General features: G+C 34.8%; 1 protein-coding gene across 5 annotated transcripts in view; it reads left to right on the top strand.

Moving 5' to 3' along the window:
- PARG (poly(ADP-ribose) glycohydrolase) overlaps nucleotides 1-16,269 on the top strand; it is a 119,121-nt gene that overhangs the window by 38,559 nt on the left and 64,293 nt on the right. For all 5 annotated transcript variants that reach the window (XM_038578079.1, XM_038578078.1, XM_038578077.1 and 2 more), the window contains 2 exons: nucleotides 9,434-9,526; nucleotides 13,872-14,029. In XM_038578079.1, coding sequence (XP_038434007.1) covers nucleotides 9,434-9,526; nucleotides 13,872-14,029 — 251 coding nt within the window. The remainder of the gene's footprint in view (nucleotides 1-9,433; nucleotides 9,527-13,871; nucleotides 14,030-16,269) is intronic.

Below are 16,269 nucleotides of genomic sequence, written 5' to 3'. Positions count from 1 at the left end.
ATTATTTTTATTATTGTTATTACTTTGCATTTGTATATGGGGCTTTAGAATTCATAAAACACAGTTACATCTGAGCCTTCATAACTCTGTAAGTTAAACAGAGTTAGAATTATCCTTATTATGGATAAGGAAATAAAGAATTCAGGAATTTTTTGTTAATACGGAAAGTAAATGCAGATCTATGCCTCTGACTGTAGTCTTCCAGTTTCTTGGCCAGTGCGTTCTCTAAAACCTGACAAGAAAAACGCTGGCATCAAGTCCTAATTTATTACACTAAGTGTGAATGTGGGAAATTGCTTTATCCTTTGAGCTGTGGTTTCTTTGGATGTCTTTATGCTTTTTATTTTTTAGGGATACTCTCAAGATAAATTGTAATGTTTTCATTTTCTCTAACTCTTTATTCAGCAAATAATACTGAGTACAAAATACTATGCTTGATACTAGAATACAAGATACAAGAGATGTAATCCCTGCTGTTGAAATGTTTCACAGATTAGAGGAGAGGAAGCAAACATGTAAATAAGTACTTATAATAAGCTGTAATAAGTGCTGTACTACAGGTGTGTGCGTATGCTATAGAGTCACAGAGGGAGGGAGCAATTAAGAATGTCAGGGAAATGTGAACCAAGTCTTGTCCCATAGTCATTTAACTGTAGTAAAATGTTAAACAAGGCAGAGGGTAAAATATGTACCATTATAATAGTAACTACTATTTGTTGAAAGCTTCTAAAAGCCAACAAACTCCAAGGATTGCTAGTAGATACCAAAACTAGGAAGAGACATGGAGGGATTCTTCCCTAGAACCTTCAGAGGGAGGATAACCCTGCCCAGGACCTTGGTTTCAGACTTTTAGCCTTCACAACTGTGTGAGAATAAATTTTTGTTGTTTTAAGCCACATGGTTTGTGATACTTCATTATAGCAGCCTAAGGAAAATAATATGGTGTAGTAGTGGCATAAGAATCAAATTGTGATGAGCACTGAGTAATAAACAGAATTGTTGAATCATTATATTATACATCTGAAACTAATATAACATTGTATGTTAATATACTTCAATAAAAACAAAATGAAACAAAGATTCAAGTTGATTATTGGTAAATCAAGAAAACCCAGAAATAGATCCATGATTATACAATCGTTTGATTTTCAGCAAAAGCAGTCTAATGCAGAAAAGAAACATCCTTTTAACAAATAGTGCTTGAAGAACTGGATGTACATACGGGGGGGAAATGAACTTCAGCTCTTTCTACACAGCATACATAGAAAATAAATTCTAAATACAAAAGCTAAAACATAAAGCTTCTAGAAGAAAGCATCTTTGTCACTTAGGCAAAAATTTCGTAGGACACAGAAAGCATTAGCCATAAAAGAAAAAAAAATTAATGAATACTCGTCATCTAAGGACATTAAGAAAATGAGTAGACAAACTAAACATAGGGAGAAAATGTTTGCAAAAAGTTTCTCCAACAAAGGACTTGTATTTAAAATATATAAATAACTACAATTCAAAATTAAATAGTCTTCTTAAAAATTGAGCAAAAGATTTATAAGACATCACAAAGAAAGGCATACAAATGACCGATTAGCACATTAAAAAGTGCTCAATATCATTTGTCATTGGGGAAATGCCAATTAAAATTGGAATGAGGAAAAAAAAATTGGAATGAGGGAAGCTGGGGTGGCTCACTGGTTAAGCATCTGCCTTTGGCTCAGGGTCCTGGGATCGAGTTCCACATAGGGCTCTCTGCAGGGAACCTGCTTCTCCCTCTGCCTATGTCTCTGCCTCTCTCTGTGTGCCTCTCATTAATGAATAAATAAAATCTTTCAAAAAAAATAAAATAAAATTGGAATGAGATATTAGTACACAAACACTGGAAAGGCTGAGGCTAATATGACCAAGTGTAGGTAGAGATATGGAGCAAGTGAAACTTGCATACTTTGTTTTTGGGAGTGTACAATGGTACTACTATATTGGGGAGGGGTCTGGGAGTTCTTTAGAAAACTAAACGTTAAAAAAAAAGAAAACTAAACATTTCTGTACCCTATTATCCATTAATTCATTAATTCTGTTTTTATTTTTTTAGAGAAGGGAGGGACTGGGAAAGGCCATAGGGAGAGAGAAAATCTTCAGTAGGCTTATTGCCCAGCAAAGTGGACTCAATCCCACACAACCCTGAGACAATAATTCTGTTCCTTTCTACACCCACAAAAAATGAAAGTGTACAAAAAACTCCTGTATTTATAGAAGAATGTTATAGTATCTTTAATCTAATAGCCAAAACCTATAACAACCTAGTTGTCTATCAACAGGAGAATGAATAAACAAATGGTGATGTATTCATACAATGGAATAAAATAATAAAAAGAAACAAAGTCACTAATTAAACATAGATATGTCTCAAAAACATTGTGTTGAGATAAAAAGCACCTTACCTTAAAAAAAAAAAAAAGCACCTTACATAAAGCAGTGCAGGTCCTTTGTTTCCAATGCATAAAATTTTACAAGAAGCAGAACTAATCTGTAATAGAACAAATTTAGAACAATGGTAGTCCCTCAGGTGTGGGGGCAGGAGTTTCCTGGGAAAGGGGCATGAGAGACTTAAGGTTTTCATAATGTCTTATATCTTGAGAAGGATCTAGGTTATACAGGTATATACATTTGTTACAAATTTGTTAAGTGATAATATGCCACTTAAGTATACCACTTAAGATTAATTTATTTCATTGAATTTAAACTTGACCTTAAATGAAAAAATATATAAATATTAAATATTAAACTATATTAATTGATATACAGGCTGAAGTCATGAGTGTATATTCATGTCCTCAATTATTCCAAAATGCATTGGAAAATGGATTGATGGACAGGTAGATATGTGACAAAAGTAAATATAGAAATGCAATTTAATTACAAAAATTATTGAGTATATGGGTATAAGTCGCAGAAAAATACAGTATACCATTTAGTTAAAAAATTAACATAACAAAGTTGAGTTATTTTAATTTCAGAATCATAGGATTATGAGTTTTTTCATCTTCGGTTTTTGGGGTGTGATATACTTTTTTTGGAAAAATTATTTAATAAAATTTAATAGTCTAGACCTTGTATATAAAGTTTATTTTGAAAATTTTCATGAAAAGAGATTATTAGTAACTTCAAAGTTTTTTACAGGGATCTAATGAGGCACAGACTAATAGATATAAAATGGAATGATTAGATGTTTATCATATTCATTGATTTGTGATTGGTCACTTTTTTTTCTAAAGATCTTATTTATTTATTCATGAGAGATACAGAGAGAGAGGCGGAGACACACAGAGAGAGAGAGAAGCAGGCTCCATGCAGGAAACCTGACTTGGGACTCGATCCTGGGTCTCCAGGATTATGCCCTGGGCCGAAGGCAGGTGCCAAACCGCTGAACCACCCAGGCGTCCCATGACTGGTCACTTTTTAAAAGTTGTTTGCTATGAACTGTTTGAAGAAGTAGATCTATGGAAACTTACTCTTTTAATAAAATAATGGTAGTTTTCTGATTTTATCAGCTACAGATTTCATTTATTCTCTCAAAGTTCAGTAATTATTTAATACTTTCTGTGTGACAGACACTGTACTTAGTCATGTATGAATATGTCTATAGTATTAGAGCACAGTTCACAGATTTAGTTTTAATTGGTCAAGTATTCTAAGAAAGAAGAAATAAGTAAACATCTCTTCATTTGCATGCTTCTAGAGATTTAAATCATTCATAATGTTTTGACATTTGGCAAATCAGTTACTCTTTTTTCGCAGTTTGTCCATGTTTCTATCTGCTAAAGGAAGAAAGAAAGCCTTTCTTCAGTCACAGTGGTGAGGTTGTAGTATGACCCATGATTATCCATCAGGGTTAGGGCTGACCTATTGAGGGAGGTCACAAAAAGAGCATACGGCTTTCAGCTGTGAGACTCATGAGGTCAGCGATCATCTCTGTTATTGTTTACAGTTCTGTCTTCATCCTGGCAAGAGACTGGTACATAATAAATACTCAAAATATTAAAAAAATACTCAAAATATTTGTTTATTGACCAGTTAAATTAACAGATTTATAGTTTAAAGAGAAGAGCAAAACAGTATTATAATTTTGAAACTCAAATAATAATAATAATAATAATTTTGAAACTCACCGTGTCAATTCTAAATGAGACATACACATGATGGATTTGTGGGACTAGAATAAAAATACAATAAACACAGAAGCACCTGCTACATATAATTATCTATGCAGACTGTCCAACAGAAAGCAGGGCTTTGCTTGTGGAAAATTTAATGAAGCTCTCCTTTTTACCATCGTATGTTTATTTTCCTTATAATCATCATTGCCATTATTATAAATAAACAGAATATATGATATATTATAAATAAACCTCTACTATTGTTTGAGGCTCTTGCTCTGTAGTAAAGAAATGGTTTATATTTTGCAAACCTTTCATTACTTATATCTTGGCTTATGTTGTATAGGTTAATAATAATTTATAAAAGGTAACACTCGCATAAAAATACTAATAATATGTGAGCAGGCTTAAGATCATGGTAGCTTTTTAAATTATGCATTCTATCTCAAACTGTAGTTGGGTTGGTTATGTTCTCAAATGGCTTTTTTTTTATGTTCTCATTTGTGTTTCCAAAGCAGCATTTAGACATAGCTCTGAAGTGTTGACAGTTTGAAGAAGTCCAGTGCAGTAATGTTTTATCAGATAAATAAATGATATTTTAAAGCTTGTGACAGTCAACAAAGCATGGCAGCAACTACTTGTATGTCAATTTTAAAAGACAAGGACAGGTACCCAAAGGAGAAGAAGCTGTCAGCCCATTTAGACACATAAGGTTAAATGTCTTTAGGTTAAAAATGTTTGGGTAGACATTTTTCCCGTCCCTCCTGTTAAATGCAGCCAAAAACCTTGGACACTATATAAACATAAGAAAAATCTGAAAGGTGGAGAAAAGACTGTCCAGCTAGGGTTTGTGGGGCCCTAGAAAAGATACAATAAAGTCCTAGAAGGAAGCTCAAAGTCTCATGGTCCCCACGCCACTCCCCCAAGGGGCACAAGGTGCCTCCCCCACTCTTCACAGATAGAGGACTTGAGTTTCTACTCTAAATTGGCAGTAATGATGCGGCTCTTGCCTTCCCCTGTTACAGAAGTCCTGCTAAAACAAGATTTGGGGCACCTGTGTGGCTCAGTCGTTTGGGTGTCTGCCTTCAGCTCAGGTCATAATCTCGGGGCCCTGGAATCGAATCCTGCATTGGGCTCCCTGCTCATTGGGAAGCCTGCTTCTCCCTCTCTCTCTGCCCATCCCCCCTGCTCGCTCTCTCTAGCTCTCAAATAAATAAATAAAATCTTTAAAACAAGATTTTAAAAAAAGATTTTATTTATTTATTCATGAGAGACACAGGCTGAGTGAGAAGCAGCTCCCTGCAAGGAGCCCGATGCGGGACTCAATCCTAGATCCTGGGATCACGCCCTGGGCCAAAAGGCAGACGCTCAACTGCTGAGCCACCCAGGTGTCCCTAAAACAAGATTTAAATAAGATCCAGAATCTCATAACATAATACCCAAGATATCCCCAATAAAAAAATGACTTCTCAACAAGAATCAGGAAATTCTGAGTTGAAATGAGAAGACAACCAGTGCATCCCAACCCTAAAACAGATGTTAGAATTATGTGGCAAGAAATATAAAGCAGCCATCACAAAAGGCTTCAATGAGCAATTACAAACCGGCTTAAAGCAATGAAAAAAATAGTTCCAGCAAAGAAATAGTAGCCATAAAGAAAAACCAAATAGAAAGTTTAGAACTGAAAAATACAAAAACTGAAATTTTTAAAGATATGCAATGGATGAGCTCAGTGAAGAAATGGGATGACAGAAAAAAGAAATGGTAAACTTCAAAAAAAGAACAAAAGAATTACTCATTTTGAACAACACAAAGGAAACAGACTGGCAAAAAAAAAAAAAAAACAGAAGGACCTTTGGCGCTATAACAAAAGATCTAACATCATTTTAATACTAGAGGGAAATGGGAAAGAAGTCAGGGCTGAAAAATATAGAAGAAATAGTAGCTGAAATATAGAAATAATAGCTGAAATTTTCCCAAATTTTACAAAAGACATAAACCTGTAGCTTGAAGAAGCCAAGTGAACCCCAAACAGAATATACCCCAAAAATCCATGCCAAGGCATAGAGTCAAACTTTTTAGAAGGCAAAGAAAACATTTTGAAAGTATTAGGAGAGAAGTGATGCATTGCCTATAGGAGAAAAACAATTCGAATGATAGTGAATTTCTCATCAGGAAGCATAGAGACCAAAGGAAATGATACAGTATTTTCAAAAGACTAAAGGGAAAGAACTATCAACCCAGAATTCTATATTCAATGAAAATATTCCTCAGAAATAAAGGGGAAACCATGATTCCCAGGTGAAGGAAAAGGAAGAGACTGTCATTATTACACCTATCCTAAAAAATGTCTAAAAGAATTTCTTGAAACAGAAAGGAAATGATAAGAGATGGAACATCATGAAGAAAGAACAACAGAAAGAGGAAATGTAAATAAAATAGATTGTGTTCTAAATTGTGTTTGACATTTTCTCTTTAACTGCTTTTCAATAATTATAACACTGTGGTTCTCAATATATGTAGGGAAATATTGAAGACAATTAGATTATAAATGAGATAGGGTAAAGGGTCTTGAACAAAGGTAAAATTTCTCTCGCTGTTGACACCAGTAAACTGGTAACTTACCTATAATGTAATGCCTAGAGCAGGCAATAAAATCTATTCAGAGATGTACTCAAAAACATTTTAGATTAATAAAATTAGAATTCTAAAATATGTTTAAATAACCCACAAGGAAGGAAAAAGATAACTGATTAAAGAAATGGAAAATAAAAAATGAAATGAATATTCACTAACATATTCATGATTAAGTGTAAATGGTCTAAATCTGCTAGTTGAAAGAGACTTACAAAGTGAATAAAAAAGTGATGCTTGTTTATAAGAAATCATTTCAGATATAATGATATAAGCAGGTTGAAAGTAAAAGGCAGATTTATTTGTGGTGGCCAAAAACTGGAATCAAACAAAATGTCCCTCAGTAAGGTAATGGTTAAACAAACTAGGGCAGCCCTGGTGGCTCAGTAGTTTAGTGCCGCCTTCGGCCCACGGCATGATCCTGGAGACTGGGTCGGGCTCCCTGCCTGGAGCCTGCTTCTCCCTCTGCCTGTGTCTCTGTCTTTGTCTCTGTCTCATGAATAAATAAATAAAATCTTAAAAAAAAAAAAAAACCCAAACTATAGTATATTCATACCATGGACGACTACTCAGCAATAACAAGGGATAACTATTGGTACTTGTATCAACTTGAGTTGATCTTAAACGTATTAAAACTGGATGAAAAAGTCAATTGTAAAATATACTATTTGATTCCATTTATGTAACATGACAAAATTACAGAGATGGAAAACATACATGGTTGCTAGAGCTTAGGAACGCTTGGAGGAAGGAGAGTGTAACTAAATCGATAGCAGGAGAGAGATTATAGTGAAATAGTTTTGTATCTTAATTTTGGTGTTAGTTACACAAATGTATATGTAATAAAAATAGCATAGAACGATACACAGTATACCAGTTTTAACTTCCTATACTTTTTTTTTTTTAATGTGTTAACTTCCCATTATAGAGGATTAGAATTTAGCTATTGTTCACTTACCCCTTCACCACTAACATAAACCTTATTTCTTGGGATCCCTGGGTGGCACAGCGGTTTGGCGCCTGCCTTTGGCCCAGGGCGTGATCCTGGAGACCCGGGATCGAATCCCATGTCGGGCTCCCGGTGCATGGAGCCTGCTTCTCCCTCTGCCTGTGTCTCTGCCTCTCTCTCTCTCTCTCTCTATCATAAATAAATTTTTTTAAAAAATTAAAAAAAAATTTAAAAAACCTTATTTCTACTTCCCATTTTCCCACCATAGTTATCAAATTTGTTTCAGTTAAGATCAATATTCTGTTTTTTAAAGAAGAATAGTAAAAACACTATACATATCTAAGATATTGCTTTTCCACTCTTGCCAACTTTTTTGTTTTCCCCAGAATTAATAATTGTCTTGTGTTGTTCACTTACATAGTTTTCTATATATCTGTGATTGAATCCCAAACTCCCTGAGTTGCAAATACCTTTCTGTTCATTCTCAATGTTAGTTTTCCCACTGTTCCAGTTTAAAGAGAGAGGTAAACGTAGGTTGGATTTTAGAGCATTGGTATAAAGACAGTTCTTAGTGTTAGAAATTCCCTGTAAATCGTTACTTTTTCTATTTACACACATACTTTGTGCAGTTGCAGAGAGACAAGTGAATATTCCTTTATTCTAGTTTATAACGAAGAAAGTCTGTTGGTTTGTGAAGCATCTGCATCCCCATTAATCCCATGAGAAGTGGGGAGAGCAATGTAGTAGAGTTGGGAACACTTGGGTTCTAGTTTTAATTTAGTTGCTAATTGACTTTCTCAAGCTAGGATAATCAGGTAACCTCCTTGGCCTCAGTTTTCTTTTCTTTGTAATAATGACAGAATCAGACTGGATTATAAGTGAGAGCTCCTTTAGTTCAAGTGTAATTTTAAGTTGATAAATGTCTTTATTTAACCCTGACTTAACAAATTAATTTCCAAATGGTTAATTGGTTAATTCCAAATGAGTTAATTTCCAAATCAATAGTGTTTTCATTTTCAGAACTTTTAAAAACATACCCTTATTTTTTAGAGAGAAATTAGATCAAAAGACCTAAAGTAAATTTTAAAGCCTGCAGAGATAGGAAATTATAAAAGACAAAAATGGGCTATGAATGTTGCCTTTGTTGTGCTTCAAATTATGATGTGGGAATTGTAGTTTTAACTTCCCTAGGGTGCCTAGAAAAGAAAAATTCTAAGGTCATCAGAAACCTTGTTGTTTACTACCCATAGGTTAGATTTGAAAAATACACTGTGCTGTGAAATAATTAGTATGGCTTTTATGGCAATTTCTTTACGTTTTAGACTGTTGAAGCTGGATGGATTCTTGAAGGTTTCTGAGAGAGTCCCTAGTTGTCTAGCAGTAACCAAGGGCAGAATGTGCTGTTTTTTATTTGCAGATGTTTTATTTAATTATGAAGTGTGATATGAGAGATATTTGGTATTTTGAATACTTAATTAGTTTTCACAGAGTATTCAGGTAAGTCAGGTAAGTTTGAAAATGAATTTTTAAGTTCACTTGAGTTCACCTTAAGTACATGTATTGGTGTACTTTTATATGTATTTGTTGAGACTGATAATGTCTCACATATTATGGGATTTTATGAAGAGCAGGTATATAATTTCATTACAAACATTTATTCATTGGTTATTATTCACTAATATATTTTACTGGTTTTCAGGTACTTGAAGAAGCAGAAGCTCAACATTTGTATCAGTCCATTTTGCCTGATATGGTGAAAATTGCACTGTGTCTGCCAAATATTTGCACCCAGGTTAGTCGAAATAACTTCTTCCTCAGTAGCTTTCTTGAGATTCACAAATTGAATTTCTTTTAAACTCTAATGGCCAGGGTCAAAGAGAAAGAAGAGAGAAATGAGAAACAGTTTTGTTTTTTTTTTTATAAGGATTTTGCTATACTGAAGAAAAGGTTAGAGGCTAGAGGGAATACTGCAAAAGAACATTAAAAATGCAGCATTCAATTTCTGAGCTTCAGTTTACACTGTTGAAGTTTGCTTACTGAGACTTCCTATTCTGTTTTTGTTTAAACAATCTCTAACTTAAAAAAGTTATTATTCCAAAACACACTAATGGAGTTAGAATATTTTATCTTCAAAATGGCCTACTACCTCACTCTCCTTTCCCCACACAGTGATGTTGTTATATAACAAATGAGCTCATAGTGCTTTTTTAGCTTTTAAAAATGAAGGAAAGAATCCAATATTATTTCTTTTTGGAGGGAGTATATTAATTAATTGCTACATAAGAAATTACCTCAAAATTTCATGGCTTAAAGCAGCAAACATTTATTATCTCACAGTCTCTGTCAGGAATTTAGGAGCAGCTTTGCTGAGTGGTTCTGGCCCAGGATCTCTCTTCTGGTTGTAGTCAGGGTGTTGGTCAGGGCTGTAGTCATCTCAAGGTTTCACTGAGACTGGAGGAGCTGCCTCTAAGTTGATTTACTCACATGGCTTTTGGCAGAAGCCCTCAATTTCTTGTGATAGCCCTCTCCATAGGTTGATTGAGTTGTCCTCACAATGTGGTCGCTAACTTCCTGGGAACAAGCCACCTAAGGGAGACAACAAGAAATTGGCAGTGCTTTTTTTGACCTTGTTTTTTAAGACATCTACCATCATTTCTGCTATCTTTCTGTTGATTACAAATTAGTCACTAAATCTAACCTGCACTCAAGGAGATGGTAATTAGACTCTCTTAAAAGGAGGAGATACCTGGGCGCCTGGGTGGCACAGTTGGTTGAGCACCTGACTCTTGGTTTCAGCTCAGGTTGTGATCTCAGGGTTGTGAGATCAAGCCCTGCATCTGCTCCTCACTCAGTGCAGAGTCTGCTTGAGATTCTCCCTCACTCTTCCTCTGCCCTTCCTGCTTGTGTGCATGCTTACTCTCTTTCTCTCTCTCTCTCTCTCTAAAATAAAATCAATAAAAATAAATCTCTAAAAAGGAGGAAATATCAGAATTCGTGGACATATTTTCAAATTACCATAAAACGCTATTGGTTTGTTCTTTTTAGTTTTCTTCCTATGTTTCTGAAAACAGTGGCTTGAATTTGCCTGTCTTTTGTTTCTAGAGCCAACCCCCTTGCTGCATGGATGCTAGCCAAGATTCTGTTGATGCTTTTGCCTCACAGAGGCCCTAGGGACATTTTAGGTGAAACAGTGTACAAACGTGTGAGATGTTTTCACACACTGTAGTGTGTGACACTGCAGTTTGTCTTTGGGGTATCCCCCAAACCACAAGCATAATCATTGAGACAATCTAAAAACATGACCAAATACCTGAGGGCCATTCTATCTTCAGTTGAGAACCACTCTATGTTTTTGATGTGCCATAGTTGTTAGCTTTTTACTGTGGTATTTCTAATTTTATGTAACTTTAATTTCACATCACTAATGCATTGTGTGCAAAATAAGCTTTTCTGTTGGGCACAGAAAATATATATTAATATTCTTCTTGTTGTCTTTTTTGAAGTTTTTTTGCTTGCTTCTGTGTCATGTTCACTCTTTTTTTCTTTCCTTGCTTTTTTCCTTACCTAGTAAAATATCTCACTACATCTTAGGTTCTGCTTAACTTTTACATCCCCCTGCGAAACCTTCCCTACCTCTCCTGGCCAAAGTTAATCCCTCCTGTAGCACTCAAGTCACACTTAGAACATTATTTTGTAATTTATCTTTATATATCTACCCCTACTATAGTATATTCTTTTTGAAGGGAAATCATCTTTGTGTCCCCAAGTTTCATGTGCTTAGTTAAATGTTTTTTTTTTTTTTAATTTTTTTTTTATTTATGTATGGTAGTCACAGAGAGAGAGAGAGAGAGGCAGAGACATAGGCAGAGGGAGAAGCAGGCTCCATGCACCGGGAGCCCGACGTGGGATTCGATCCCGGGTCTCCAGGATCGCGCCCTGGGCCAAGGCAGGTGCTAAACCGCTGCGCCACCCAGGGTTCCCCGTTAAATGGTTTTTTAATTCAATGTGTAGTTCATAATTGAACTTATACTTGGTAAGTATATAGCCTTTAGACATGAATCACTTAATCATCTTCTCTTCCCCTTGCACTTAGGCAAGAGCATTTCTGTATTTTATGTAATGAGATATATATTCAAAAACATCTAAATTTATAAGCTATAACAAAGCACTTGGTAGAACAAAATCAGACTTGTGGCTCCTCTATATTTGGCCTGGCTAAAAACAAAAAAATTCTGTTCTTCCATTAATGGGGAGAACATTTTAAGTCTGTTTTTTATACTCTACTGAAAAGTAAATCTCTGCTGTGAAAGTTAATATTTCACTTTGATATCAAGATATTTTTGGCAAATTAAATTGTATATGTGGTTACTTCACAATTTATTACATTAACATTCTCTAGTCCAAATCCAAAAGGTAAATTTAGATTTATAAAAAGGAACTTCAAGGAAGGAAACGAATTTTGGACATGAGCTTCTTGAAAGATCTTGGTTCATGTTAAACCAGTCCCTTATTTTATCTAGCTGAACACTTGATAAGATTTACATCTTCTCGTTTTCCCCAAGTATGAGCTTTCAGACATTTCTCCTCCAAGAAAACAAATCAATTATTCTATTTAAATCGTACTATTAAAATAAAAATAAAATCCTACTATTTGGTTATTTGGGTGTTAAGAAATGTTTGTGTTTATCTTTCATTAAGCCTAAAATGCCACCATTAATTTTTAAAGTTATTTTTATGAATAACTTAATAAATGGTAGTTAAAAGCTCATTTTTAACTAAAACTAAGTACCAGTTTGCCATTGTCACCTTTTCTAAACTTCTTGCTGGGTTGTAAATAAATGTATAGGATGGGAAAATGGAAATCGATATGAGCTCCCTGTTCCGTCTTTCTTAGGAATGGTAATTGCTAAGGCCTAAAAGGACAGCATTTGGATACTGTAGTGATTCTTTCCATTTTCTCTGTTTGTCTTTGTATTTTCCCAAGAGAAACAGTTAAACTGCAAATTTAACCTTTTTTTTCCTAGCACACTCTTATTCTAGCACTGATGTACATTTTCTGATACTTAGAAAAAAGTTAATTGTTACATCATTGCAGTTTTGATTTGCCTTGCCTACCTCTCCTAGGTTTCATTTTTGATGTTGATTCCTGAGATATGATCAGGACAGTTGGTTTGAAATGAATGCAGATATCCAGGATTCCTAGTTCTGGGTCTTATTGAAAGGCAGAAGGAAAAGCATCTTAAATATTATGTTGGAACATTTTAAAACTTTACAACTGATATTATAAACTGGCAGTTGGTCTTTGGCTTTACCACCATGTCTTTAAAAACATGTAGTTTTAACATTTAAAATAGAATAAAACCCACTGAACATAAGGTCCCGTGGATTATCCTGAAAAGAAAAGCACAGTGGATTTGGATTTGGTACAACTAGAAGACATTTCCATCATAAAAAATCTGAAGAAAAAAAAAAAATAAATAAATAAATAAAAAATCTGAAGAAAAAATGTCCTATATCTTCTTGGCTTAAAGTGATGATGTAGGGAAATGCCTGTCTTCTTACAGTTTATACATATGTCTGTCTATACATGTCCTATTAATTGCTGTAATAAAATTAGATTTAGGTCTCAAAGAAATTGTCAAAGTGAAGGTTGGTTCAGAATTAGAAGGAAAAGATTTATTTATTGAATTTCCTTAGGTCATTTTATTTAGGACTAATAGAAAAATTGCTCTATCCAGCAATCTTAAATATAAGTGAGAATAAAATTTAGCATATGTAGTAATGGCTAAACTCAGTGATGCATTTTTCTCTTTTATTGTTTAGTTTTTCATTACACGGATAATGTGTTTTTATTTCTTACTTGCTAAAGCAATCTTGTTTTCCCCTAATAAGTAATGTTTATGTTCTCTTTACTATCATTATTATTGATTAGAAATCTGCAGTTTGTCAAACAAGTACACTTTTCCAATCATCCTTGATGAACTGCCCTTGACTTCAGTACTGCTGATTTAAGGATTCAAGAGTGGCCTGAAATTATTCCTGCCTTAATTTAGCAAATGCAATTTGGTGCCTCTGCTTTTGAAATTGCTAAACTAATTATTGCCCTTCTTGTCTGTATATTTTGTTTCCTCTCTCAGCCAATACCACTCCTGAAACAGAAGATGAATCATTCCATCACAATGTCACAGGAACAGATTGCCAGTCTTTTAGCTAATGCTTTCTTCTGCACATTTCCACGGCGAAATGCTAAGATGAAATCTGAGTATTCTAGCTACCCAGATATTAACTTCAATCGGTATGTTTTCAGAGAACACCTCTTTAAAAGTGAAATAGAGAAGGGTGGAAGGAACTAATATTTGTCCAGTGATTTGCCATAGGCCAAACATTTTATGTCCAGTTATCTAATTTAACCTTTACAATGCAGTAAGTTAAGTGGTTTTTTTGCTATTTTGCAGGCAAGATAAAGTTCAATGAAAATTTTTGTTATGGTACAGTTTCTCTCCATTATCAACACTAAGAAGGAGTGGGGAAACAATGAAAAATAATGTCATCTGTATAAAATAATTTATTTAAAATCCCAACAAGAGATACCATATTCTCTTTGTATAAATACTAGTTGTGAGGAACATGTTGTTAACCTAATTTTGAGTCAGTATGTTAAGCTAAGTTTAAGAGAATAGTATTAGTCATTTAGTTCAAATATACAGGGAGCAATTCCAGTATTCTCTACAGTTTAAGTTCCTTCAGGTCACAAGAGAAGGGGTAGACCAGTTTCTGTCTTCTGTGCCTTCTCTCATCCACAAGGCTTTTATTTCTTCTTTGAGCATCAGTTTATGTATCAGTGCACTTCTGATAGCTCTGATCCTGCCAGGATAGGTTTGCTATTCCTCTGGGTTCTTAGGAAGGTCTGTACGAACCTCTGTTATGTGGAAGAGGAGGTATACAGAATTATGATGCTTAATTAGAAAGGGTATAGTTTAATAAAGGAAACCTTTCCTGAGGAAATAACGTTTGAACTAAGTATGAAAGGGTAAGTAGGAGTTTTTACCCAGGAGAAAAGGAGAAATGATTATATTCTGGGCAGGGAGTATGGTACATAAAAAGGCATTGTGGTAAAAGTGGCATGACATCCTCAGGGATTGAAAGAAGACCAGTACAGTTGCAGCAGAGAGGACAAGTTGCAGAAGGAGATGACAACCAGTAGGCGATCCTACTATGCCTACTAGGCCTTCCTAAGGCAATAGAAAGTCATTTGGTATGGGAAGAGGGGGAAGCTGATGCACTTGATCAAATTTACATTTTCAAAAGTTTGTTCTGACTACAGTGTGGGTGCTGAGTGGAAAGGGGCCATAGTACAATGAGTTTACCCAGTTAGGCGATTGCAATGCACCAAGAAGGAGAGGATGATAGCTGGGATTGTGAGTAGTGGGGGTGGAGGTATGGTGACATTTGAAGGGCAAGTCAGACAGATTGGATCAATGAGTGGGTAAAGAGAGGCATCCAGGGCACTACCTAGGTTTTTACAACCAGGCACGTGCCTTTAGTGTTCTCTACTTTTCCTGCTGTACCGCCTACCCTACTTTGTTAAAATTGTGGGTTTCATCCTTTCAGTGGGGACCGGGATTTTTTTTTTTTTTTAAATATTTATTTGTTAGAGAGCTGGGGAGGGGCAGAGGGAGAGAGAGAGAATCTCAAGCAAACTCCCCCACTGAGGACAAACCCTGATGTAGTGCTTGATCTTACAACACTGAGATCATGACCTGAGCTGAAATCAAGAGTCAGTCACTCAAGAGTCAGTCACATAACGGACTGAGCGACTCATGTGCCCCATTAGTGGGGAGTGTGGATAGGGATCTTACCTTTCATTAAATTTCATGCATTGTAGGCATTCAATAAATCCACATTGAGTGAATGAAAATAAATTTTGCAGGTGGAACATTTAAAGAGTTGATTAGTGGCAGAGTGCTAAGACTAAAACGTAGACCCTTTGTTCTTAGTCTGCTGTTTTTTATTTTTCAAACTGCATCTTATCCTTAGCATTTAGGAGATGTTTTATTTTTAAGCTATGTATAATTAAAGTTTTTGCCTTTGACTTATTTAGTATTTGGGGTAAGACTGAGAGAAAACAGAGCATTGGTATCTGCAGTTGTAATTGTAAGAACCTGTTTATTAACTATAATTTTTGGCTTAGTTAAGAAATTAATAAGAATTTATTTCTATTCGTAGTTAAGGACAATGCATCTCTTGCAGGTTTTCTTTTTAATATAGTAAAGGAAATGGTCAAATTTTGTATGTAAGTAAACAGTGGAAATTTGATTTTGTAGAAATGTAATTATCTGTTTCCATGAAGAGTATTAGTTATATTAATAATAAGGATCTCCATAGAGTAGTAGTCTTTCTGGTTTTTGGAATAAATGTTTGATTAGCTCCAGGATCACCAGGGATACTATAAATTATAAAATTTCTATCCAGAATTCTCAAGATAGTCCCAGTGGTTTTATGTTTTCCTGGTTTTGGATTTTGGTAAGCAGTAGC

Source organism: Canis lupus, chromosome 28 (genome assembly GCF_011100685.1).
Source record: "Canis lupus familiaris isolate Mischka breed German Shepherd chromosome 28, alternate assembly UU_Cfam_GSD_1.0, whole genome shotgun sequence".
In the NCBI taxonomy this organism is placed as follows: domain Eukaryota; kingdom Metazoa; phylum Chordata; class Mammalia; order Carnivora; family Canidae; genus Canis; species Canis lupus.
Note: the sequence above shows the minus strand (reverse complement) of the source record. Positions and strands in the feature narration are given on the sequence as shown.